Raw genomic sequence first — 25,940 nt, 5'->3', positions numbered from 1 at the left:
TATTTCATTAAATTATACATTAAAATAGATTTTTTTATATATTATATGTATATATATATTATATTAAATTTTTATTTAATATACACGAAAAGTACACAGAAAGTACACAATTCGAATCGGATATGGGTTTCACATATGGATACACGAAATCATTTCAGGTTGGATATGAGTTTCATATTTACGTACACGAAACACGAAATTACAGACACGGCCCAATTGCCTGCTCTAACTTTATGGAATGGTGGAATTGATCCGATCATTACATACTTCGGTCTTTGCCCAACTCAACAATCATTATTCCTCTATCCCTGGAGACTACTGTAATTTCATCCAAAACGACATCGTGTCACATACCTGGAACAACTCAGGTTGAATGTTCTGAAACAAAATCCCAAAGAAATGAAGAATGAAATGTGTTTGTCGTGTCTCCAAAATCGAATTAACTTGGATTTCTCCAACAAACTCGTATTTAATCACGCTGTCTGCTCTTCTCCCCTCCCCTTTGCCACCACTGCTGTTGTTCAGGTATGTGTGTAATTTCTTGTTTTAAAAAATTTATGATAATATTGAATATTATTTTGATGTTTAAATGGTGTTTTACAGTTAGCAGATAGTGGTGAAGATGTTACAGCTCAGTTTACATTGGAGTATATTCCGAAAAGTTACAACAATTGTTTTGTCAACTATATGTATGATCTCTACCTACATTTTGATACTTTCTATATCGAGGTTTTTTGTTTAGTAGTGTTGTTATGTCGATAAGTAGGTAATAACTTTTAGTACATTTTTCCTTGTTATTTTGATCTATGGGGATTGTTTATCGAAAGTTTGAGTTCTAATAGAACTTTTAAAACAATAGTTAAATGACGGGAAATACTAGAGTTAATAATGGTAATTGGTGACAAATATGTGTGAAAATGCTTATTTCTTTCAATGAAAAAGTTATACAACAAGCTCCTATATTTATAGGTACGGCAAAGCTAATTAGAGCTACAAATCAGCCGGTAGATCCCACTAAATCTGCCTGGAAATCAGCCTACAAAATCCCCTATAATCTGCCTATCATATCCCATAATATCAGCCTATATCAAGCCTAATACAGCTGGTACAAGTCAAAGATTTACAGCTAATAAATAACAGATATATACATACTAATCACCTAGTAAATAACACCTATAATTCACAGGAATGATGATTATATTGACACCCTCCCTCAAATTGATGCTGGTAAATCTAAATCTAGCAGCATCAATTTGCCACTAAGAAACTTGTGCTGTTGATGCGTCAAAACTTTTGTAAATACATCAGCTGCTTGAAGATTAGTACCAACATGAGGAAGTTCAATAACACCACGAGTAAATGCATCTCTAATATAATGGCAATTAACTTCGATGTGTTTCGTTCGTTCATGATATACTGGGTTGGAAGCGATCTGAATGGCACTTTTATTATCAGCATGGAGTGGAGTAGGATTAATTTGAGAAGCTCCAAGCTCAGAAAGAAGACCACGTAACCATACAATTTCTGAACAAGCTGCAGACATGGCTCTATATTCAGCCTCAGTGGAAGATTTTGAGACATGATCTTGCTTTTTACACTTCCAAGAGATCAAGGCATCTCTGAGGAAAGTACACCATCCGGTTGTAGATCTTCTAGTATCCGGACATCCAGCCCAATCAGCATCACTATATGCTTGCAACCGAATATCAGAATTTTTTGGAAAAAATAGACCACGTGTAGGTGACCCAATTAAATAGCGAATGATACGCTTCACTGCAACAAGATGAAGATGTCGAGGTGATTGCATAAATCTGCTAACTATATGGACAACATATGAGATATCAGGCCTGGTAATAGTTAGATAGATAAGGCTACCAACCAATTGTCTATATAAATAAGGATTAGACAAAAGCTCCCCTTCATTTTTTCGATATTTAACATTCACTTCCATTGGTGTATCAACAGCAGTAGCCTCCTTTAAACCACTCAATAAGATCTTTGACATATTTATGTTGATTTAAGTATACACCTCGATTTCGAGAATGAACTTCTAGAGCCAAAAAATATTAAAGATCCCCAAGATCCTTCATTTGAAACGTACGATGCAACATATTTTTGAGTTTTGATATGAGGACAGTGTCACTACCTGTGATGATTATATCATCTACATAGACTAGAAGAAAGACCATACCTGCTGGTGTCTTATGAAAGAAGAGAGATGGATTATATTGGCTTTGTGTAAAAGAGAAGTTGATGAGAGTACTGCGAAACTTATCAAACCATTCTCTCGGGGACTGTCTCAACCCATACAAAGTGCGCCTTAACCTGCAAACTTTATTTGGAGATATCCATGTCATACCATGTGGAAGTTTCATGTAAATTTCTTCTTTAAGATCCCCATTTAAGAAAGCATTTTTGACATCCATCTGATGTAAAGGCCAAGATTTAAGGGAAGCAACAGCATGTCTCTTCATAGTTGATACCATATTCTTGTTTATTTCCAAGTGCAACCAATCGAGCTTTGTATCGATCTAGTGAGCCATCAGACTTCAGTTTCACACTATAAACCCACTTACTACCGATTGGCTTGACATTTGGAGGCAAGGAAACAATGTCCCAAGTATGATTTTCTGCAAGAGCTTGAAGTTCTGTCTCCATTGCTTGTTGCCAACACTCATGTTCTATTGCCTGTTTATAACAAGTGGGAATAGACATGGGAGATAAAGTACTGGACATGGCTACTGGATTTGTAAAACCATACCTATCCAGAGGTTTTGAATTTCTAGAGCTTCTCTGAACAGGAGGTGGATCACCGGAAGTAACAGGATCAGGTGCGTCCGAAAGAGTCGTAGGAGCCGTAGTGGGAGACGTGCGTCTATTATAAACATGACCGGGTTTAAATCTTTGTGTTGGGGTTGATGACTCGGGAAAATGAGGCAATATAGCTATTGATGGGAGTTGAGAAGTCATTTGTGTGCTAAAAAATGGCTGATTTTCAAAGAAAATTACATTTCTAGACACATGAATTCGACGGGTATTAGGATCATAGCAAAGAAAACCTTTTTGGGTGCCATCGTATCCTAAGAAAGCACAACACACTTGACAGATTGTGCAATAAGTTTATTCCTTTCATGTGGCTGAAGATGAACAAAACAAACACATCCAAAAATATGAAGATTAGAATAATCTGGTTCATCTTTATATAAACGAAGGTAGGGAGATTTATTCTTTAAGGTGGGAGACGGTAATCTGTTTATCAAATAAACAGCAGTGGACAGAGCTTCACACCAAAATTGAGGTGGAACACAAGACTCAATGAGGAGAGTTCGAACGACATCAAGAAGATGACGATTCTTTCTCTCAGCCACACCATTTTGTTGTGGATTTGATGGACAAGATCGTTGTGATATGATTCCATGATTTTGAAGGAATGATTGAAATTCATTTGATGTATATTCATCACCCGAATCAGATTGCAAAATTCTAATTTTTGCAGAAAATTGTGTTTCGATTAAAGCATGGAAAGTTTTAAATGCATTAAAGACCTCGCTTTTGTATCGAAGAAAATATACCCAAGTATAACGAGAGAAATTGTCAATGAAAGTTACAAAATACTTGTAATGTTCACGAGATATTACTGGTGAAATACCCCATGCATTAGTATGCACAAGTTCGAAAACGTTGGTGGTGTGAGATTTATGTAATGGAAAGGGAAGTGTTTTGCTTTTACCAAGTTTGCAAGATGCACAATGAATATTGTCTTTATTCGAAGAATTCAAAGCTTTATTCCCGAGCAAACCAGATTTAAGTAAGATACTAAGAACATGAGAATTTGGATGTCCTAGCTGTTTATGCCACACTTGATTATTACAATCAGCGGCATTACAAGAGACATATTTTGACACTAGAGAAGGTGATGGGAGTAAAGGAAAGAGACGTCCCACTTTAGGCCCCTTCGCGATCATCTTCCCTGACACTTGATCCTGCACAAAACAACCAGAATTTGAAAACTGAACCATACAATTGTTATCAACTAACTGGCCAACAGATATAAGATTAGTAGACAACTTTGGGGACACAAAAACTGTATTAAGAGAGGATGAAATATCACCAACATTAGTTATAGGTAAAGAGTTACCATCAGCGGTTTGAATATGAAGATCCCCTTTATACTTTTGAACATTATTTAAGGGTACTGTTGTGCTAGTCATGTGATTTGAAGCAGCAGAATCAAAATACCAAGGCTTATGAGCAGAATTTTTGTTACCTGAAATTCCTAAAGTTGAAAATGCATTAACTATCATCTGCCGGATCATTTTAGGAGTAACAGAGGACTGACCAAAGTTAGAAGCATTTGAGGATCCAACTGAGACATTGTAGGCAGTTTCAGACTTCCTTGGTGGCCGGATTCGACAATCTTTAATGATGTGCCATGCTTTCTTGCAATAATTGCAGAACTTTTTAGTGCAATTAGTAGCAACATGTCCAAATCCTTTGCAACTGTAGCATTCGACATTACTCATATCTCTTCCACCTCTATGCTTTCCTTGGGCAGCATATGCAACAGGAATTGGAGAAGAGTTTTGTACTTTCTGATCGATGAAAGTTTGTGTCACGAGTCGCTGTTCTTCCCGAAAAAGCTCACCTATGCAAGTATCAATTGAAGGAATTGGATTTCTATTCATTAGGTTGGACCTCACTGGTTCAAAATTTCCCCGTAGTTTCATTAAGAATTGATCACGTTTGCTGTCTCATGTACACTTTGGACAGCAGCCAGTCCTTCAGTAGGAACACTCTCATACACAATATCAGTGTATTCATTCCATAAATTCTGAAAAGAAGAATAAAACTCTTGAATCGTCAAGCTTCATTGACTGAGTTGTCCCAACTCAAGCTCTAGTTGAAAATGCCGTGCAGCATTGCTTTGGTTGTAAACTTTCTTCAAGTAATCCCACATATCTTTAGAAGTCTTGTAAGGCCTAAGATTGAGAATCATGGAGGGTTCCATACTCCCAAGAATCCAAGACATAATTTGAGCATCCTTCACCTTCCATTTCGCAAGTTCCTCTTCTTTGGTGTCGGGTGCAGAAACCGTTCCATCAACGCAGCCCTATAATTCTCTTCCTTTGACAAGAATTTCAAACTGGAAAGACCAAGCAGAGTAGTTCTTCCCATTAAAACGAACAAGAAAGTTAGATTGCTCCAATGACATGATTCGAGAAGAAACAAGAACCAAGAGATGAATTACAAGGTCAGACTAAAAAAAACAGTGATTATGAAGTAGGACAAGAAGTGCAGAAGCAGATTTTAAATAATCAGCTCTGCATGACAAATATGTGTGAAAATGCTTATTTCTTTCAATGAAAAAGTTATACAACAAGCTCCTATATTTATAGGTACGGCAGAGCTAATTAGAGCTACAAATCAGCCGGCAGATCCCACTAAATCTGCCTGGAAATCAGCCTACAAAATCCCCTATAATCTGCCTATCATATCCCATAATATCAGCCTATATCAAGCCTAATACAGCTGGTACAAGTCAAAGATTTACAGCTAATAAGTAACAGATATATACATACTAATCACCTAGTAAATAACACCTATAATTCACAGGAATGATGATTATATTGACACCCTCCCTCAAATTGATGCTGGTAAATCTAAATCTAGCAGCATCAATTTGCCACTAAGAAACTTGTGCCGTTGATGCGTCAAAACTTTTGTAAATACATCAGCTGCTTGAAGATTAGTACCAACATGAGGAAGTTCAATAACACCACGAGTAAATGCATCTCTAATATAATGGCAATTAACTTCGATGTGTTTCGTTCGTTCATGATATACTGGGTTGGAAGCGATCTGAATGGCACTTTTATTATCAGCATGGAGTGGAGTAGGATTAATTTGAGAAGCTCCAAGCTCAGAAAGAAGACCACGTAACCATACAATTTCTGAACAAGCTGCAGACATGGCTCTATATTCAGCCTCAGTGGAAGATTTTGAGACATGATCTTGCTTTTTACACTTCCAAGAGATCAAGGCATCTCCGAGGAAAGTACACCATCCGGTTGTAGATCTTCTAGTATCCGGACATCCAGCCCAATCAGCATCACTATATGCTTGCAACCGAATATCAGAATTTTTTGGAAAAAATAGACCACGTGTAGGTGACCCAATTAAATAGCGAATGATACGCTTCACTGCAACAAGATGAAGATGTCGAGGTGATTGCATAAATCTGCTAACTATATGGACAACATATGAGATATCAGGCCTGGTAATAGTTAGATAGATAAGGCTACCAACCAATTGTCTATATAAATAAGGATTAGACAAAAGCTCCCCTTCATTTTTTCGATATTTAACATTCACTTCCATTGGTGTATCAACAGCAGTAGCCTCCTTTAAACCACTCAATAAGATCTTTGACATATTTATGTTGATTTAAGTATACACCTCGATTTCGAGAATGAACTTCTAGAGCCAAAAAATATTAAAGATCCCCAAGATCCTTCATTTGAAACGTACGATGCAACATATTTTTGAGTTTTGATATGAGGACAGTGTCACTACCTGTGATGATTATATCATCTACATAGACTAGAAGAAAGACCATACCTGCTGGTGTCTTATGAAAGAAGAGAGATGGATTATATTGGCTTTGTGTAAAAGAGAAGTTGATGAGAGTACTGCGAAACTTATCAAACCATTCTCTCGGGGACTGTCTCAACCCATACAAAGTGCGCCTTAACCTGCAAACTTTATTTGGAGATATCCATGTCATACCATGTGGAAGTTTCATGTAAATTTCTTCTTTAAGATCCCCATTTAAGAAAGCATTTTTGACATCCATCTGATGTAAAGGCCAAGATTTAAGGGAAGCAACAGCATGTCTCTTCATAGTTGATACCATATTCTTGTTTATTTCCAAGTGCAACCAATCGAGCTTTGTATCGATCTAGTGAGCCATCAGACTTCAGTTTCACACTATAAACCCACTTACTACCGATTGGCTTGACATTTGGAGGCAAGGAAACAATGTCCCAAGTATGATTTTCTGCAAGAGCTTGAAGTTCTGTCTCCATTGCTTGTTGCCAACACTCATGTTCTATTGCCTGTTTATAACAAGTGGGAATAGACATGGGAGATAAAGTACTGGACATGGCTACTGGATTTGTAAAACCATACCTATCCAGAGGTTTTGAATTTCTAGAGCTTCTCTGAACAGGAGGTGGATCACCGGAAGTAACAGGATCAGGTGCGTCCGAAAGAGTCGTAGGAGCCGTAGTGGGAGACGTGCGTCTATTATAAACATGACCGGGTTTAAATCTTTGTGTTGGGGTTGATGACTCGGGAAAATGAGGCAATATAGCTATTGATGGGAGTTGAGAAGTCATTTGTGTGCTAAAAAATGGCTGATTTTCAAAGAAAATTACATTTCTAGACACATGAATTCGACGGGTATTAGGATCATAGCAAAGAAAACCTTTTTGGGTGCCATCGTATCCTAAGAAAGCACAACACACTTGACAGATTGTGCAATAAGTTTATTCCTTTCATGTGGCTGAAGATGAACAAAACAAACACATCCAAAAATATGAAGATTAGAATAATCTGGTTCATCTTTATATAAACGAAGGTAGGGAGATTTATTCTTTAAGGTGGGAGACGGTAATCTGTTTATCAAATAAACAGCAGTGGACAGAGCTTCACACCAAAATTGAGGTGGAACACAAGACTCAATGAGGAGAGTTCGAACGACATCAAGAAGATGACGATTCTTTCTCTCAGCCACACCATTTTGTTGTGGATTTGATGGACAAGATCGTTGTGATATGATTCCATGATTTTGAAGGAATGATTGAAATTCATTTGATGTATATTCATCACCCGAATCAGATTGCAAAATTCTAATTTTTGCAGAAAATTGTGTTTCGATTAAAGCATGGAAAGTTTTAAATGCATTAAAGACCTCGCTTTTGTATCGAAGAAAATATACCCAAGTATAACGAGAGAAATTGTCAATGAAAGTTACAAAATACTTGTAATGTTCACGAGATATTACTGGTGAAATACCCCATGCATTAGTATGCACAAGTTCGAAAACGTTGGTGGTGTGAGATTTATGTAATGGAAAGGGAAGTGTTTTGCTTTTACCAAGTTTGCAAGATGCACAATGAATATTGTCTTTATTCGAAGAATTCAAAGCTTTATTCCCGAGCAAACCAGATTTAAGTAAGATACTAAGAACATGAGAATTTGGATGTCCTAGCTGTTTATGCCACACTTGATTATTACAATCAGCGGCATTACAAGAGACATATTTTGACACTAGAGAAGGTGATGGGAGTAAAGGAAAGAGACGTCCCACTTTAGGCCCCTTCGCGATCATCTTCCCTGACACTTGATCCTGCACAAAACAACCAGAATTTGAAAACTGAACCATACAATTGTTATCAACTAACTGGCCAACAGATATAAGATTAGTAGACAACTTTGGGGACACAAAAACTGTATTAAGAGAGGATGAAATATCACCAACATTAGTTATAGGTAAAGAGTTACCATCAGCGGTTTGAATATGAAGATCCCCTTTATACTTTTGAACATTATTTAAGGGTACTGTTGTGCTAGTCATGTGATTTGAAGCAGCAGAATCAAAATACCAAGGCTTATGAGCAGAATTTTTGTTACCTGAAATTCCTAAAGTTGAAAATGCATTAACTATCATCTGCCGGATCATTTTAGGAGTAACAGAGGACTGACCAAAGTTAGAAGCATTTGAGGATCCAACTGAGACATTGTAGGCAGTTTCAGACTTCCTTGGTGGCCGGATTCGACAATCTTTAATGATGTGCCATGCTTTCTTGCAATAATTGCAGAACTTTTTAGTGCAATTAGTAGCAACATGTCCAAATCCTTTGCAACTGTAGCATTCGACATTACTCATATCTCTTCCACCTCTATGCTTTCCTTGGGCAGCATATGCAACAGGAATTGGAGAAGAGTTTTGTACTTTCTGATCGATGAAAGTTTGTGTCACGAGTCGCTGTTCTTCCCGAAAAAGCTCACCTATGCAAGTATCAATTGAAGGAATTGGATTTCTATTCATTAGGTTGGACCTCACTGGTTCAAAATTTCCCCGTAGTTTCATTAAGAATTGATCACGTTTGCTGTCTCATGTACACTTTGGACAGCAGCCAGTCCTTCAGTAGGAACACTCTCATACACAATATCAGTGTATTCATTCCATAAATTCTGAAAAGAAGAATAAAACTCTTGAATCGTCAAGCTTCATTGACTGAGTTGTCCCAACTCAAGCTCTAGTTGAAAATGCCGTGCAGCATTGCTTTGGTTGTAAACTTTCTTCAAGTAATCCCACATATCTTTAGAAGTCTTGTAAGGCCTAAGATTGAGAATCATGGAGGGTTCCATACTCCCAAGAATCCAAGACATAATTTGAGCATCCTTCACCTTCCATTTCGCAAGTTCCTCTTCTTTGGTGTCGGGTGCAGAAACCGTTCCATCAACGCAGCCCTATAATTCTCTTCCTTTGACAAGAATTTCAAACTGGAAAGACCAAGCAGAGTAGTTCTTCCCATTAAAACGAACAAGAAAGTTAGATTGCTCCAATGACATGATTCGAGAAGAAACAAGAACCAAGAGATGAATTACAAGGTCAGACTAAAAAAAACAGTGATTATGAAGTAGGACAAGAAGTGCAGAAGCAGATTTTAAATAATCAGCTCTGCATGACAAATATGTGTGAAAATGCTTATTTCTTTCAATGAAAAAGTTATACAACAAGCTCCTATATTTATAGGTACGGCAGAGCTAATTAGAGCTACAAATCAGCCGGCAGATCCCACTAAATCTGCCTGGAAATCAGCCTACAAAATCCCCTATAATCTGCCTATCATATCCCATAATATCAGCCTATATCAAGCCTAATACAGCTGGTACAAGTCAAAGATTTACAGCTAATAAGTAACAGATATATACATACTAATCACCTAGTAAATAACACCTATAATTCACAGGAATGATGATTATATTGACACCCTCCCTCAAATTGATGCTGGTAAATCTAAATCTAGCAGCATCAATTTGCCACTAAGAAACTTGTGCCGTTGATGCGTCAAAACTTTTGTAAATACATCAGCTGCTTGAAGATTAGTACCAACATGAGGAAGTTCAATAACACCACGAGTAAATGCATCTCTAATATAATGGCAATTAACTTCGATGTGTTTCGTTCGTTCATGATATACTGGGTTGGAAGCGATCTGAATGGCACTTTTATTATCAGCATGGAGTGGAGTAGGATTAATTTGAGAAGCTCCAAGCTCAGAAAGAAGACCACGTAACCATACAATTTCTGAACAAGCTGCAGACATGGCTCTATATTCAGCCTCAGTGGAAGATTTTGAGACATGATCTTGCTTTTTACACTTCCAAGAGATCAAGGCATCTCCGAGGAAAGTACACCATCCGGTTGTAGATCTTCTAGTATCCGGACATCCAGCCCAATCAGCATCACTATATGCTTGCAACCGAATATCAGAATTTTTTGGAAAAAATAGACCACGTGTAGGTGACCCAATTAAATAGCGAATGATACGCTTCACTGCAACAAGATGAAGATGTCGAGGTGATTGCATAAATCTGCTAACTATATGGACAACATATGAGATATCAGGCCTGGTAATAGTTAGATAGATAAGGCTACCAACCAATTGTCTATATAAATAAGGATTAGACAAAAGCTCCCCTTCATTTTTTCGATATTTAACATTCACTTCCATTGGTGTATCAACAGCAGTAGCCTCCTTTAAACCACTCAATAAGATCTTTGACATATTTATGTTGATTTAAGTATACACCTCGATTTCGAGAATGAACTTCTAGAGCCAAAAAATATTAAAGATCCCCAAGATCCTTCATTTGAAACGTACGATGCAACATATTTTTGAGTTTTGATATGAGGACAGTGTCACTACCTGTGATGATTATATCATCTACATAGACTAGAAGAAAGACCATACCTGCTGGTGTCTTATGAAAGAAGAGAGATGGATTATATTGGCTTTGTGTAAAAGAGAAGTTGATGAGAGTACTGCGAAACTTATCAAACCATTCTCTCGGGGACTGTCTCAACCCATACAAAGTGCGCCTTAACCTGCAAACTTTATTTGGAGATATCCATGTCATACCATGTGGAAGTTTCATGTAAATTTCTTCTTTAAGATCCCCATTTAAGAAAGCATTTTTGACATCCATCTGATGTAAAGGCCAAGATTTAAGGGAAGCAACAGCATGTCTCTTCATAGTTGATACCATATTCTTGTTTATTTCCAAGTGCAACCAATCGAGCTTTGTATCGATCTAGTGAGCCATCAGACTTCAGTTTCACACTATAAACCCACTTACTACCGATTGGCTTGACATTTGGAGGCAAGGAAACAATGTCCCAAGTATGATTTTCTGCAAGAGCTTGAAGTTCTGTCTCCATTGCTTGTTGCCAACACTCATGTTCTATTGCCTGTTTATAACAAGTGGGAATAGACATGGGAGATAAAGTACTGGACATGGCTACTGGATTTGTAAAACCATACCTATCCAGAGGTTTTGAATTTCTAGAGCTTCTCTGAACAGGAGGTGGATCACCGGAAGTAACAGGATCAGGTGCGTCCGAAAGAGTCGTAGGAGCCGTAGTGGGAGACGTGCGTCTATTATAAACATGACCGGGTTTAAATCTTTGTGTTGGAGTTGATGACTCGGGAAAATGAGGCAATATAGCTATTGATGGGAGTTGAGAAGTCATTTGTGTGCTAAAAAATGGCTGATTTTCAAAGAAAATTACATTTCTAGACACATGAATTCGACGGGTATTAGGATCATAGCAAAGAAAACCTTTTTGGGTGCCATCGTATCCTAAGAAAGCACAACACACTTGACAGATTGTGCAATAAGTTTATTCCTTTCATGTGGCTGAAGATGAACAAAACAAACACATCCAAAAATATGAAGATTAGAATAATCTGGTTCATCTTTATATAAACGAAGGTAGGGAGATTTATTCTTTAAGGTGGGAGACGGTAATCTGTTTATCAAATAAACAGCAGTGGACAGAGCTTCACACCAAAATTGAGGTGGAACACAAGACTCAATGAGGAGAGTTCGAACGACATCAAGAAGATGACGATTCTTTCTCTCAGCCACACCATTTTGTTGTGGATTTGATGGACAAGATCGTTGTGATATGATTCCATGATTTTGAAGGAATGATTGAAATTCATTTGATGTATATTCATCACCCGAATCAGATTGCAAAATTCTAATTTTTGCAGAAAATTGTGTTTCGATTAAAGCATGGAAAGTTTTAAATGCATTAAAGACCTCGCTTTTGTATCGAAGAAAATATACCCAAGTATAACGAGAGAAATTGTCAATGAAAGTTACAAAATACTTGTAATGTTCATGAGATATTACTGGTGAAATACCCCATGCATCAGTATGCACAAGTTCGAAAACGTTGGTGGTGTGAGATTTATGTAATGGAAAGGGAAGTGTTTTGCTTTTACCAAGTTTGCAAGATGCACAATGAATATTGTCTTTATTCGAAGAATTCAAAGCTTTATTCCCGAGCAAACTAGATTTAAGTAAGATACTAAGAACATGAGAATTTGGATGTCCTAGCTGTTTATGCCACACTTGATTATTACAATCAGCGGCATTACAAGAGACATATTTTGACATTAGAGAAGGTGATGGGAGTAAAGGAAAGAGACGTCCCACTTTAGGCCCCTTCGCGATCATCTTCCCTGACACTTGATCCTGCACAAAACAACCAGAATTTGAAAACTGAACCGTACAATTGTTATCAACTAACTGGCCAACAGATATAAGATTAGTAGACAACTTTGGGGACACAAAAACTGTATTAAGAGAGGATGAAATATCACCAACATTAGTTATAGGTAAAGAGTTACCATCAGCGGTTTGAATATGAAGATCCCCTTTATACTTTTGAACATTATTTAAGGGTACTGTTGTGCTAGTCATGTGATTTGAAGCAGCAGAATCAAAATACCAAGGCTTATGAGCAGAATTTTTGTTACCTGAAATTCCTAAAGTTGAAAATGCATTAACTATCATCTGCCGGATCATTTTAGGAGTAACAGAGGACTGACCAAAGTTAGAAGCATTTGAGGATCCAACTGAGACATTGTAGGCAGTTTCAGACTTCCTTGGTGGCCGGATTCGACAATCTTTAATGATGTGCCCTGCTTTCTTGCAATAATTGCAGAACTTTTTAGTGCAATTAGTAGCAACATGTCCAAATCCTTTGCAACTGTAGCATTCGACATTACTCATATCTCTTCCACCTCTATGCTTTCCTTGGGCAGCATATGCAACAGGAATTGGAGAAGAGTTTTGTACTTTCTGATCGATGAAAGTTTGTGTCACGAGTCGCTGTTTTTCCCGAAAAAGCTCACCTATGCAAGTATCAATTGAAGGAATTGGATTTCTATTCATTAGGTTGGACCTCACTGGTTCAAAATTTCCCCGTAGTTTCATTAAGAATTGATCACGTTTGCTGTCTCATGTACACTTTGGACAGCAGCCAGTCCTTCAGTAGGAACACTCTCATACACAATATCAGTGTATTCATTCCATAAATTCTGAAAAGAAGAATAAAACTCTTGAATCGTCAAGCTTCATTGACTGAGTTGTCCCAACTCAAGCTCTAGTTGAAAACGCCGTGCAGCATTGCTTTGGTTGTAAACTTTCTTCAAGTAATCCCACATATCTTTAGAAGTCTTGTAAGGCCTAAGATTGAGAATCATGGAGGGTTCCATACTCCCAAGAATCCAAGACATAATTTGAGCATCCTTCACCTTCCATTTCGCAAGTTCCTCTTCTTTGGTGTCGGGTGCAGAAACCGTTCCATCAACGTAGCCCTATAATTCTCTTCCTTTGACAAGAATTTCAAACTGGAAAGACCAAGCAGAGTAGTTCTTCCCATTAAAACGAACAAGAAAGTTAGATTGCTCCAATGACATGATTCGAGAAGAAACAAGAACCAAGAGATGAATTCCAAGGTCAGACTAAAAAAAAACAGTGATTATGAAGTAGGACAAGAAGTGCAGAAGCAGATTTTAAATAATCAGCTCTGCATGACAAATATGTGTGAAAATGCTTATTTCTTTCAATGAAAAAGTTATACAACAAGCTCCTATATTTATAGGTACGGCAGAGCTAATTAGAGCTACAAATCAGCCGGCAGATCCCACTAAATCTGCCTGGAAATCAGCCTACAAAATCCCCTATAATCTGCCTATCATATCCCATAATATCAGCCTATATCAAGCCTAATACAGCTGGTACAAGTCAAAGATTTACAGCTAATAAATAACAGATATATACATACTAATCACCTAGTAAATAACACCTATAATTCACAGGAATGATGATTATATTGACAATTGGTTCTTGGTATTGGTAGTCACTTATAAGTTGCTCATATATTGCTAGACAGTAGACCATATGTGATGTGAACTACCTAGAGCTTTTGCAGCTTTCTTTAAGCATGGCGAATAAACATAAATAATTACTTAGTACTGTGTGAAGTGGAGATGATGCCCACCCCAATTATATATACTGTACTTTCGAGGTGTAATTTCTTTGTGTGTCTGTTTGTGTGTGTGCTTGCGTTACTTCATTTATAAGCTTTTAATAGCTGCCGGACTTTGAAATAACAATAGAACGACCAATAATGAGACAATGCAAAGATAGAGAACAGATATTTTTATTACGTCAAAGTAGCATATTTGGCTACTCACATATTTATTCTCCAGAAGACTAAATTCTCGTGTTGTCTAATGTACTTCTCATTCTTCTTACAGTAATGAGCATATTGAAGAAAATCTTGACAGTTATTGCAAAGACAAGAAAAACTACACGAACTTACCAATAATAAATCAAGACAAAGCAGCATTTGGTATTGAAAGGTCTGAATTTGAAATTAAATCCCATGAATCTCAATGTTTATTAAATGGTGGCCGAAATACATCCTTTGGGTGGTTAGGCTGTGACACTTCCACCTGTAACTTTTCAGGTAGATTTTCTTGTTTAAGAACAATTACTGCCTTGGCTCCAGTTTCTCAGGTCGGAATCACTTCGTATCCTATATTTAAACAGCTTGCTTTAAAGTTCTTATCTGGAGAGCTAGAAGATGACATTTTGTGTTCCCTTACTGTCCTAATAGAAGGAAAAGCCACCGGACGAGACAGCACAAATTTTCTTAATCTAGCTGGGGTACCATCATTCGATGAGAGTAGCTCTCCTGGTTGTGTGAGGCATCCAAATATAGTCCCCATTCTGGGGATGCTAACATCTGCTAGTCATGTTAATCTTGTGCTTCCAAAAGCACCATATACTTTGGAGAATATTCTTCACTACAGTCCCGGTGCCTTGAAATCTGACTGGCATATCAGATTTTTAATCTACCAGTTACTTTCTGCCGTTAGTCACCTGCATAGTTTAGGCATTACACATGGTAGCTTGTGTCCATCGATTGTATTATTAAATGATAACTGCTGGTGTTGGTTGCATGTTAGTTATGCCCAGCGGTTACACTCTAAAACAGAGTCTATTAGTGAAGAATATTCCAGTGTCCCTTCTTTAGAAATAGGTTGTTGTACTGAGGGATGTCATTCACAGGAACTTTATGCTGATCTAAAGTTATCACCATCTGTGGACTGGCACTCTAGTTTTAGTAGTTGGTGGAGTGGAGAATTAAGTAATTTTGAGTATCTCCTCGTCTTAAACAAATTGGCTGGAAGAAGGTGGGGTGATCACACGTTTCACACTGTTATGCCTTGGGTTATAGATTTTACTGTGAAACCAGATGAAAATTGTGATGCAGGTTGGCGAGATTTAAGGAAAAGCAAGTGGCGTCTCGCAAAAGGTGATGAGCAGTTGGATTTCACATACCTAACGTCTGAAATTCCTCATCATGTATCAGATGAATGCCTTTCTGAACTGGCTGTCTGCAGCTACAAGGCAAGGAGGTTACCTTTAAGTGTTTTACGAATGGCTGTTCGCTCAGTTTATGAACCAAATGAATATCCTTCTACAATGCAAAGACTTTTTCAATGGACTCCTGATGAATGCATCCCAGAATTTTACTATGATCCTATAATATTTAAATCTCAACATTCGGGCATGTCTGATTTGGCAATACCATCATGGTCAGGTTCTGCTGAGGAGTTTATTAATTTGCATAGAGATGCTTTAGAAAGCGAGAAAGTTTCTAGTGAAATTCATCATTGGATTGATACCACTTTTGGCTATAAGATGTCGGGCGAGTCTGCAATTGCTGCTAAAAATGTCATGTTGCCTGCATCAACACCCACAACCCTGAGGTCTGTAGGACGGCGGCAGCTCTTTACTCAGCCACATCCTGCTCGTCAACGTGGTGCCAGAAGTTCTCATAAAAGTTTGACCGAGTCAGTTTTGCAACAGCTGGTGGCAAGCGAAGTTTTACGTGAGAAGCATAATCTTGAAACTTCATGTTTACAAGCGTTAGAGAAAACAGCTTCATTTTCTGAACATGCAAGGCATCTGAGTCCCATTTACACTTTCCAGCCAAGGCATTATGTTAATAATGACCCTTCAGTAGAAGAATTACAAACAGAGAGTTTAGGTAACCCAATATTCGAGGGAGCTGATGCTGTCAACAAGTGTTGGACACCAACAATCATTGATTTAAATCACCTTCTTGAAAGTGTCGAAGTGGAGAATGAACGTCTTCTGGGGTATCAAGAGCTATTGCTATGGAAGCAAAATTCATCTTCTTTGCATATTTTGCCCAAAGTTGGTGATTTGGATATTTTTTCAATTGGATGCATATTAGCAGAACTTTATCTGGGGAAGCCACTTTTTGATCGAAAGTCATTAGAAGCCTACCTAGAGAGTGGTATCTTGCCTAAATTGATGAAGGGGCTTCCCCATCATGCTGAAGTGGTTGTTGAAGCCTGCATTCAGAAGGAATTATGGAGGTATAGTAATAATATGTATTTTAAATGACGGGAACTGAAATTTTTAAACATCTACTGTGTTATCTGATGTTCTTAATATAGTCTTTAATCTTTCTACGTATGAAGACTTGAGTCTTATATCATATTTCCAAAATATTTAGGAGGCCTTCTGCCAAGTCTCTTTTGGAATCCCCATACTTCCCAGCAACAGTGAGGTCTGCCTACATATTTCTAGCCCCTCTTCAACTTATATCAACCATTGGATCCCGTATCTGTTATGCTGCAACTTTTGCAAAACAAGGAGCCCTGAAGGCAATGGGTGCTTTTGCAGCCGAAATGTGTGCACCTCATTGCCTAGTACTTATAGTGTCTTCATTGTCAGATTCAGAAGGGGAGTGGGCTTTTATACTTTTGAAAGAATTTTTGAGGTGTTTGGATCCTGTAGCAGCAGGGACACTAATTTTTCCTGCCATCCAGAAGATTCTTCAGGCTAGTTGCTATCTTTAATGTTAGATGCATGGTTGGGTACAGAACTTTATTTTTTACTGCTTACCCCATAAAAAGTTTCTTGCAGGCTACAGGTTATTCACATTTAAAGGTTTCTATACTGCAAGACTCGTTTGTGCAGGAATTATGGAAAAGAATTGGTAAAAGTACATATCTGGAGAAGATACACCCTGTGGTTCTATCGAACTTGTATGGTGTCCCTAATGAGAGTACTGCTGCTGCGGCCTCTGTGCTGCTGGTTGGCTCTAGTGAAGAGCTTGGTGTACCAATTACAGTTCATCAGGTTAAACTAAATCAAGTCCTGATCTTTTTTAATAGAGCACGCCATTTACTTCAAAAGATAGATAGTTTGATATTATGTTTCAATAAATTTTTGGATGTTCTACAGACGATATTACCTCTGATTCAGCATTATGGGAAAGGGCTCTGCAGTGATGGGATTGATGTTGTGATCAGAATAGGTATTTTTAGTTTTTTAGTTTGGGTAGGGCCGTAGTGTGTTGAAACACATCTTTGCTGATTGCAACTTAATTACCTGTTTCTATCAGGTGTTCTTTTTGGGGAGAACTTTGTCGTCAATCAAGAATTACCACTACTTAGAAGCATTGCTAGCTCATGCATTAATGTGTCTTCTGTGAATAAGCCTGAACCACTGCAGAGCTGGGGTACTTTAGCCCTTATGGACTGCTTGATGACATTAGATGGTCTTGTACCAATTTTGAAGGAGGAGGTGGTTGTAAAAGAGCTGATTGAAGTATGTAACTTTTTTTTGCTGCTAACTTGAAGTATGATATTTACACTAACTTATGTAGAGCTAATTCCTTATTTTTTGAGTACAAAAATATTTGCATGCTTTAACACTTTACAGGAGGAAAATTGCATCTACGTACAGGTGCTCATGCAATGCAACATAGGAATCCCACTGCTTCAGGTGATTTACATGTACTATTTATTCCATTCACAAGCAGATCATGTATACTTAATCTTTATCCGCAGACACACATTCACATGCCTCGTTTTGGCAGCACCACTGCAGCCCCTTTATTAATCTTTTTCACAAATTTTTTGTTTTAATAAATATATGAGTTATTTGCAAAATTCATCCCACTGGTTTGGCCAAAATGTGTTTTTTACCTATATTTTATATAACTGCACTTTGCATCCCCTAACTATTTTTTGGCACGACAAATTGCACCATTTTCGTTAAATTTGTTAAAATACTCAGGGGTATTTTAGGAAATTAAAATATTTAATTATAATTATATTGTTATTTAAGCTTTTCGACCCTCTAAATGATACTTTTCAAAAAAATTTAAAGAACGGAAGTTGTAGAGAACGAAAAAATCTTTTCAAAATAATAACATTAAAAAATTATCAAAAATTTTACGAAGCCAAAATTAAATTAAATCTATACTTAATGAATTTATTAAAAAGAATTATAAAAAAGAATATTTCAGTTTTGAACCTTTTTATTTCAGGAAGATCTTTTCATTCCCTACAACTTTCATTTTTTAATTTTTTTCAGAATGTATCGTTTAGAGGGTTAAAAACCTTAATTAAAGATTTAAAAATAATTAAATGTTTTAATTTCCTAAAATACCCCTGAGAATTTTAACAAAATTAATGAAAAGGGTGCAATTTGTCGCGCCAAAAATAGTTAGGGGATGCAACGCGCAGTTATATAAAGTATAGGTAAAAAATGCATTTGGGCCAAATCAGGGGGATGCATTTTGCAAATAACTCTAAATATATATCAATTTAATTTTCCACTAAATTGTGGTTCAGTATATTTCTTGGCTAAGTGATATTAATATATAAACAGCTGGGTTATTGTCTAAAAAAAGTGGGATTAAGTCCAGCTCTTTTAGGAAACTTAATAGTACAGAATATATCTCTTATGGTTGATATTTAATATTTATATGCTGTTACATTTACTCATAGCTTGGATTAATTGCTAAGATAGAACTGTATGCCAGTTCGTCACTGTTTCCTGGTTTCCGCTTCTGCACCTTGTTCTCATTCTTATGCAATTGCCAGGAAATAGCGTTTTTTAGTCATTGTAACTGATCTTTATTTTCAGTTTTCTTCGTGAAGACAGTGAAATCATATGTTTTTGACCATGTGACGATCATGGCTTTAGTGGTCAATGTGCCCATTTCTTTGCTTTTGCAGTTTGCACATTGTATTTGAAAGATACTAGATTCTTATTTATCAGCCATGAACACTTCAGCTATAAACTTACATTGTGTCTTTTACTTTTGCTTTTCCAGGCTGCTGCGAGAAGTCTTATTGCAATTTGTCATCAAATAGGACCTAATTTAACAGCATTGCAAGTCTTGCCCAAACTCAAAGAACTTTTCAGTGAACTTGCATTCTCTCAAGAAGCTTCGGCTAGTTCTGCCTCTTTCGGTGAAAGGGTAAAGGGCTGCAAGAAAAAAAAGGATGAGGTTTCAATAGATAGTCGTATGGACCTTGTGTATGTTTAATCTGTCTTTTTTTTTTGTATAAAAGCATGTACAAGATATTCTTTAGCTTGGTCATTATACTTCATGTGAGTACAATATGGATATCTGCAGGTTTCTTCTTTATCCTCCTCTTGCATCACTTCTTGGTATAGAGAAACTTCGACAATGTTGTGCCACATGGTTGCTTCTTGAGCAGTTTCTTTTACGGTGCTATAATTGGAAGGTAACCTCTTTCTTCAAACATTTGCAAGCTTTCAATTTTACACAAGTTATTACTCATGTTCCTTTTACTAGGTTTTCTCACTAATTATCCTGTACCTTTCTATACCTGTCTTGATTCAGTGGGAATATTCTGGGGAATCATCTCTGACTGGTCCAGATAACTTAAACAATAGGATTTATGGTTTGAAGAGTTCAAGATCTGAGTTTAGTCCTGCTAGAAAGCTGCTGGATACCTCTGGGTGGTCAATACCACAAGCACAGGGAAACAGAGGTCCCAATACCTTAAAGCCTCATACAAGCTCACATGAACATCATCATAACCCAGTTGATAATCCTGTGAAATCGTCAAATGTTGAAAAGCATGAATCCTGGTATTGGTTTCCTAGTCCAGCATCTACCTGGAATGGGCCCTATTTTCTTGGTCGTGTTGGGAATTCAAAAGATGAACTTCCTTGGAAGATCAAAGCTTCTGTGATACACTCTGTCCGTGCCCATCATGGAGCTGTAAGATGTTTTGCTGTTCAGCAAGATGAGTGTAAAGTTTTTACTGCAGGAGTTGGTCAGGGATTTAAAGGAATTATTCAGAAATGGGACTTATCAAGAATCAATTGCTTATCTAGTTATCACGGACACGAGGAGGTATGTTGCCTATAGGTTAAGGCCTAGTCCTACCTCTCTTATGAAGTTAACAGTAAAGCAAAATCTTCATCTGAGTTAGGGGGGCTGGGCTATATATTTTTGTGTTTTTTTAACGTATCCATGCTAAACTACAATATCAAGAAGGGGGAAAGACAATCTCTATCCCACTTCTAAATCAGTGTGATCACATCATGATTAGAATTTTTGCCAGTTGATACCATAAAGAGTCATTTGCTGAACATAAGTACACTAAAACATCTCTCCCTTTTCACAATCACACGGTTTTTCTCCATCCTTTTTCCTTCTCGCGAACCACGGGAGCAAAGTTAAATAGTTTATGTATTAATTCTAGTAAACTTCTAATTCATGTAAGCTTAAATATATATCAAATATGGAATGTTATATTGTACATACATCTCTAAATCATTGCTCACTGTTGATTCTTTGCTCACTGTTGATAGACAAAATCTGCCTACTTACCTGTCAGGTTGTTAATGAGATATGTCTTCTGGCATCTTCCGAGAGGGTTGCCTCATGTGATGGAACTGTGCATATTTGGAACAGCGAAACGGGGAAACTAATTTCTGTATTTAGTGAATTTTCTGAAGATTCTGTGCATCACATAAGCCCTTTAACTTCTAGATCAAGGGTAAATTTGGACCAAGCCAATATGCTAAATTTCAATCCTCATTTAAGCGGAATAATGACAACTGCATTTGATGGAAGTCTGTATACTAGTTTGCATTACCTGCAAAACAGTAACAAGCTTGTGATGGGCACTGGAAATGGCTCTCTCAGGTATTTATTTCTTCTTAGATTAGATAACAGTTTATTATCCAGCTTTCGCCAGTTGAAAATATTAATATTTTATTTTAGTTCTCCATTCAGTTTTCTTTTACTGTTGTCTACAGATTCCTTGACGTGGTCCAAGGTCAAAAACTTCATCTGTGGAGGACTGAATCTCCAGAAGCTAGTTTTCCTTCCTTGATCTCTTCTATATGCTCGTGTGGCTCTGACAAAATGCAAGCTGATGGAAATGCTGCTTCCCCGTCATGGGTTGCATCTGGACTGAGTTCTGGTAAATGCAGGTTACTTGATGTGAGAAGTGGGCATATTATTGCCTCATGGCAGGCACACGATGGATATATTACGAAGGTATGCTCGTCCTCGAGAATAACATATATGCTTGACTGGAGAACACAATTAATTTTGTCCTTTGTAACAGTTGGCTGCACCAGAGGACCATTTGCTAGTGTCCAGCTCACTTGACAGGACAATAAGAATATGGGATTTGAGAAGGTAGTAGACAGACTACAATGTCTGTGCCATTAGTCCATCATCTAGTACAAGTAGTAGCGAGCAGTAAATGAGTAATATATGACAATGAGAAAATGTTATTTTTTCACACCTGATGCCCTATTTGGCTTACCTTAGAAGAAGTTGCTTTCTACTTAAAACTTGTTATAAGAAATCAGATGTAATTTATATTAAAGCAAGTTGTTTTATTATTGGATAGTTCAGTTTATCAATCACTTTAATGTTTAATAAAGTATAGTAACAAGGTTATCATAACTTGGGATATCCTAGTGGCAAAAACAAGAAGGTTGGTCATACCTGTTTAATGCAGCCCTTTTCTTTTTTACGAGTGTTTTGCGATTCACCTATATTTGCCTCAATCTAAATACTAGTTCATTTCCTTGAAATTTTTTGCAGGAATTGGACATCAGAATCAACTGTTTTTAAAGGCCATAATGATAGTGTATCAGGCTTTTCGGTGTGGGGACAAGATGTGATATCAATATCCAGAAATAAGATTGGGCTTTCTTCTTTGTCTAGACCCGCTTATGAAGTATGTATACAATAATCTCTTCCATATTTATTTTGATTTACAGTCCTTGCATTATGGAAGAGCCCCAGAATCTACATATATTCTGTATAGACTTAATCGCAGAAAGATGGTCTGAACTTTAATTTTTTTTGCACGAAAATGACCTATATATAAATAATAGGCACCAGCATGGCTTAACTTAAATTTTTTAACGCGCAATTGCATTCTCAAATGTGTCCAACATATGTTAATTTTGGAGGGGTAAACTTGGTAACATTAAATTTAACTACTTTTTTGTACATACACAGCTGCATGTATAACCCCGAATATATATTACCAAACATAACTTGTAAAATTATATGAATTAGATTTTTTATTTTTAGAAACTAGCTTGCCTCTTGATTAATACTAGTACGTGTTCAAAAGTCATTATCATCTTTCTCATTTCCCATTTCTGGTGGATTAGTAGACAATAGCATTGCCACAAGATTTTCTTTCAACAACTGACCTCCTCTTCAATTATATCTGTAATTGGAGCGCCCTATAAACTCAATTCTAAATGTCTCTAAACACAATGCATCAATTAATACATCAAAGAAACATACATACCCGGGATGGTGAGGAAGATCATAAAGTCACTGAAAATATTTGTACACTACAATTCTTCGATACCCACCCGAGTTAATGCCAAAAGACCCGCATACAAGTATGCACATTGTTTGAGTGTGACGATATAGGCTAATATATACAAGTTTTACTATAAGTTGTTGCTTATTACAGTTTTATCTTGACGTAGTCTATATAGATACACTTTAACCACACAGATTAAATAAACAATAGAGAAATTAATTGTCTGTTGAATGATATTCAAAATCCGAGTTTTTTTTTTGTTTTGGTAAATTCGGACTTCCAGTGATAAACAGTTTAGAAATTTAATTTGAGAGTTTGAAGTCTCGGATAGGTATATTGAAATATATACTTACGGTTAAATAGTTTAGAAATTTTATTTGAGGTTTTGAAGTTTCGGATAGGTTTATTGAAATATATATTTAGGGTTAAGTTTTACATTTTTGCATCTATGAAAATAGCTGTTAAATTAAAAATTTCCCAATTTTACCCTAGCTTCCATTAAACGTATTTGACGGAATGCAATGGCGCGTTAAAAAAATTTAAGTTGAGCCATGCAGATGCGTATAATTATATGCAGGCCATTTTGGTGCAAAAACAATAAAGTTCTGACCATCTTTCTGGAATTAACTCCGGAATATATCAACTGAATTCGTAATCCAACTGATGTACTTGTAAATTCTCCTTTTGCTCTATCTGCCATCCTTCTAAATTCCATCCTTCGGTTTTATATATTATTACCTTGTTCGTTGACAGGATGGGCAACCTTGTGTTACGCCTCATTATCTTTACATGGCAGATCGCGAATTAAGGAACCTCTCTGCCTTTTCAAGTATAACTATTTTACCCTTTTCCCGGCTGTTTCTGGTTGGAACTGAAGATGGGTATCTGAAAATTTGTTGTTAAATAGTTGGATTGTCATCTGGTGCTTTACACAGTGATAGGTCTAGGTAGGAATCAGCCAGGGTGATTACCCTAATAGATAACAAAAATTATGACAACATTATTTTGCAATTATAAAAATTGTACAGTTGAATTCATTAGTTCAAATGTGAAATTCAATGTTATTATTATCCTATCAAGTACACTTTTCAGAACTCTGGTCGATTGGCAATGGGGAAACCTTGTGTATTTGTTTGTTTATAATAAAATAGTCTTATTTAAACCTGCGACTCGAGTGTATCGAGTGTAGTAGAAGACTTGGTTTTATTCTGTCTTCAAATTGTGAATAAAAAGCAGTACAGAGGTGACTGATTTTTAGAACAAGACAACCAAACGACAGCCAGGTGGGAAGGAGAATACAGGCGCTCCACTTTGATCTTACAGCATGAGTTCGTGTGGTCCACGTGCTGGAAAACTGAGCAAAACAGATTCAATAAAAAACTTGCCAAATAAATCTATCTAAACAAAATTTCCTATAAAGTCTTGCAATGTTGCAAGTTTTCTCTCGTCTTGTTTTATAACAAGTTACTTCTTATAGTTTTTTTCTTTGGAATTATAATCACTTTTAGCCTGTCAATACTGAACCCAAGCCAATATGGATAGTAATCTGGAAGAGATGTACGCTAATCTGGTGTTAGAAGATGAAGAAGATGAAGGAGGAGTTGTCGCAAATGAAGAGATACCAGTAAAGGAACAATCGTATGTGCTAGTTGGTCGCTTTTTAACCGAGAAAAATATCAACTTCAACGCAATGCAAAATGTGATAGCATCGTTATGGAGACCGAAGGAAGGGATGGAAATCCATGATTTGGGAAATCACAGATACTCGTTTGTGTTTTTCCATAAGCTATATCTACAGAAAGTTATTGAGGACGGACCTTGGACGTTCGAACAGTGTTTGCTGGTGTACCACATCTTAGAAGACAATGAAAATCCACATACGGTTCCATTAAAGAATATGGACATATGGATGCAGGTATATGATATACCAGATGGTATGATTTCAGAGAAGCTACTACAGAGTATCGGTGACTTTGTAGGCAAATTCGTTAAATCTGATCCTAGCAACATTAATGGAGTTTGGAAGATGTTCTCACGTATTCGTATCACGTTGAATGTGGAGAAACCAATTAAACGAAGAATGAAGGTAAAAAGAGAAGGGGGAGACTGGAATTGGATAAATTTTAAGTATGAACGCTTAAGTCTATTCTGATTCGTGTGCGGAATTCTGGGACATTCGGAAAGAGATTGTTCAGTGGTATATGCACACCTAGATAAAGTCATAGATAAGGCTTATGGTAATTGGCTTAGAGCTCCGATGAAGGGAGGAAAACAGCAGAATCTAGGGGCTAAATGGCTGAGGGATGCGACAACAAAGAACACTATGGATGACCGGAAATCGGAAGCAGCCAATGAACAACCGGAAGACAGGGTGGTTGCGAAATTTATGGAAATTGATGGTAAAATTAGCGAGAATTATGGAGATAATGGGGGATTGTGTTAACGAACATCAAAACAAATGGGCTGGAGAATATCACGGGGAATCAATTACAAGATTTGGGAGGGAAAGATAAGTTTGAAAATGATAGGATAATATCTGATATTAAAAGGAAAAGGGTGGCTGGCACGGAACAAATATTAACTGATGGGCTGGAAACTATAATG

At 37.0% G+C, this 25,940-nt stretch overlaps 1 protein-coding gene across 3 annotated transcripts; it reads left to right on the top strand.

Moving 5' to 3' along the window:
• Positions 1–205: 205 nt before the first annotated feature.
• LOC141724736 (protein GFS12) lies at positions 206–24,500 on the top strand. Of its 3 annotated transcripts, XM_074526977.1 has the most exons (17): positions 672–689; positions 14,910–15,014; positions 15,122–15,171; positions 15,272–17,066; positions 17,207–17,534; positions 17,620–17,835; positions 17,941–18,013; positions 18,101–18,306; positions 18,421–18,483; positions 19,823–20,028; positions 20,129–20,240; positions 20,360–20,878; positions 21,366–21,676; positions 21,790–22,033; positions 22,104–22,177; positions 22,592–22,727; positions 24,090–24,500. In XM_074526977.1, exons 4-17 carry the CDS (start codon positions 15,391–15,393, stop codon positions 24,237–24,239), a joined length of 4,314 nt encoding a protein of 1,437 aa, XP_074383078.1. In that variant the 5' UTR covers positions 672–689; positions 14,910–15,014; positions 15,122–15,171; positions 15,272–15,390; the 3' UTR covers positions 24,240–24,500. The 3 variants fall into 3 exon arrangements, 2 of the variants coding, with proteins under 2 accessions (XP_074383077.1, XP_074383078.1); XM_074526976.1 differs by adding an exon at positions 208–525 and having other exon boundaries at positions 604–689; positions 14,910–17,066; XR_012576886.1 differs by lacking the exon at positions 22,104–22,177 and adding an exon at positions 206–525 and having other exon boundaries at positions 604–689; positions 14,910–17,066; positions 24,090–24,229.
• The last annotated feature ends 1,440 nt before the right edge of the window (positions 24,501–25,940 follow it).

The sequence above is a fragment of the Apium graveolens genome, chromosome 5, assembly GCF_009905375.1.
Source record: "Apium graveolens cultivar Ventura chromosome 5, ASM990537v1, whole genome shotgun sequence".
Classification (NCBI taxonomy): domain Eukaryota; kingdom Viridiplantae; phylum Streptophyta; class Magnoliopsida; order Apiales; family Apiaceae; genus Apium; species Apium graveolens.
This window is presented reverse-complemented; position numbering and strand designations above follow the sequence as displayed.

What these genes read in the sequence shown, in the direction of transcription:
- LOC141724736 (XM_074526976.1), top strand. Translation starts at nt 400, where the DNA reads ATGAAGAATGAAATGTGTTTGTCGTGTCTCCAAAATCGAATTAACTTG. An exon ending in TACCAATTACAGTTCATCAG is followed by an intron (nt 17,836 to 17,940) that starts GTTAAACTAAAT and finishes GATGTTCTACAG; the next exon opens with ACGATATTACCTCTGATTCA. An exon ending in TGTCTAGACCCGCTTATGAA is followed by an intron (nt 22,728 to 24,089) that starts GTATGTATACAA and finishes GTTCGTTGACAG; the next exon opens with GATGGGCAACCTTGTGTTAC.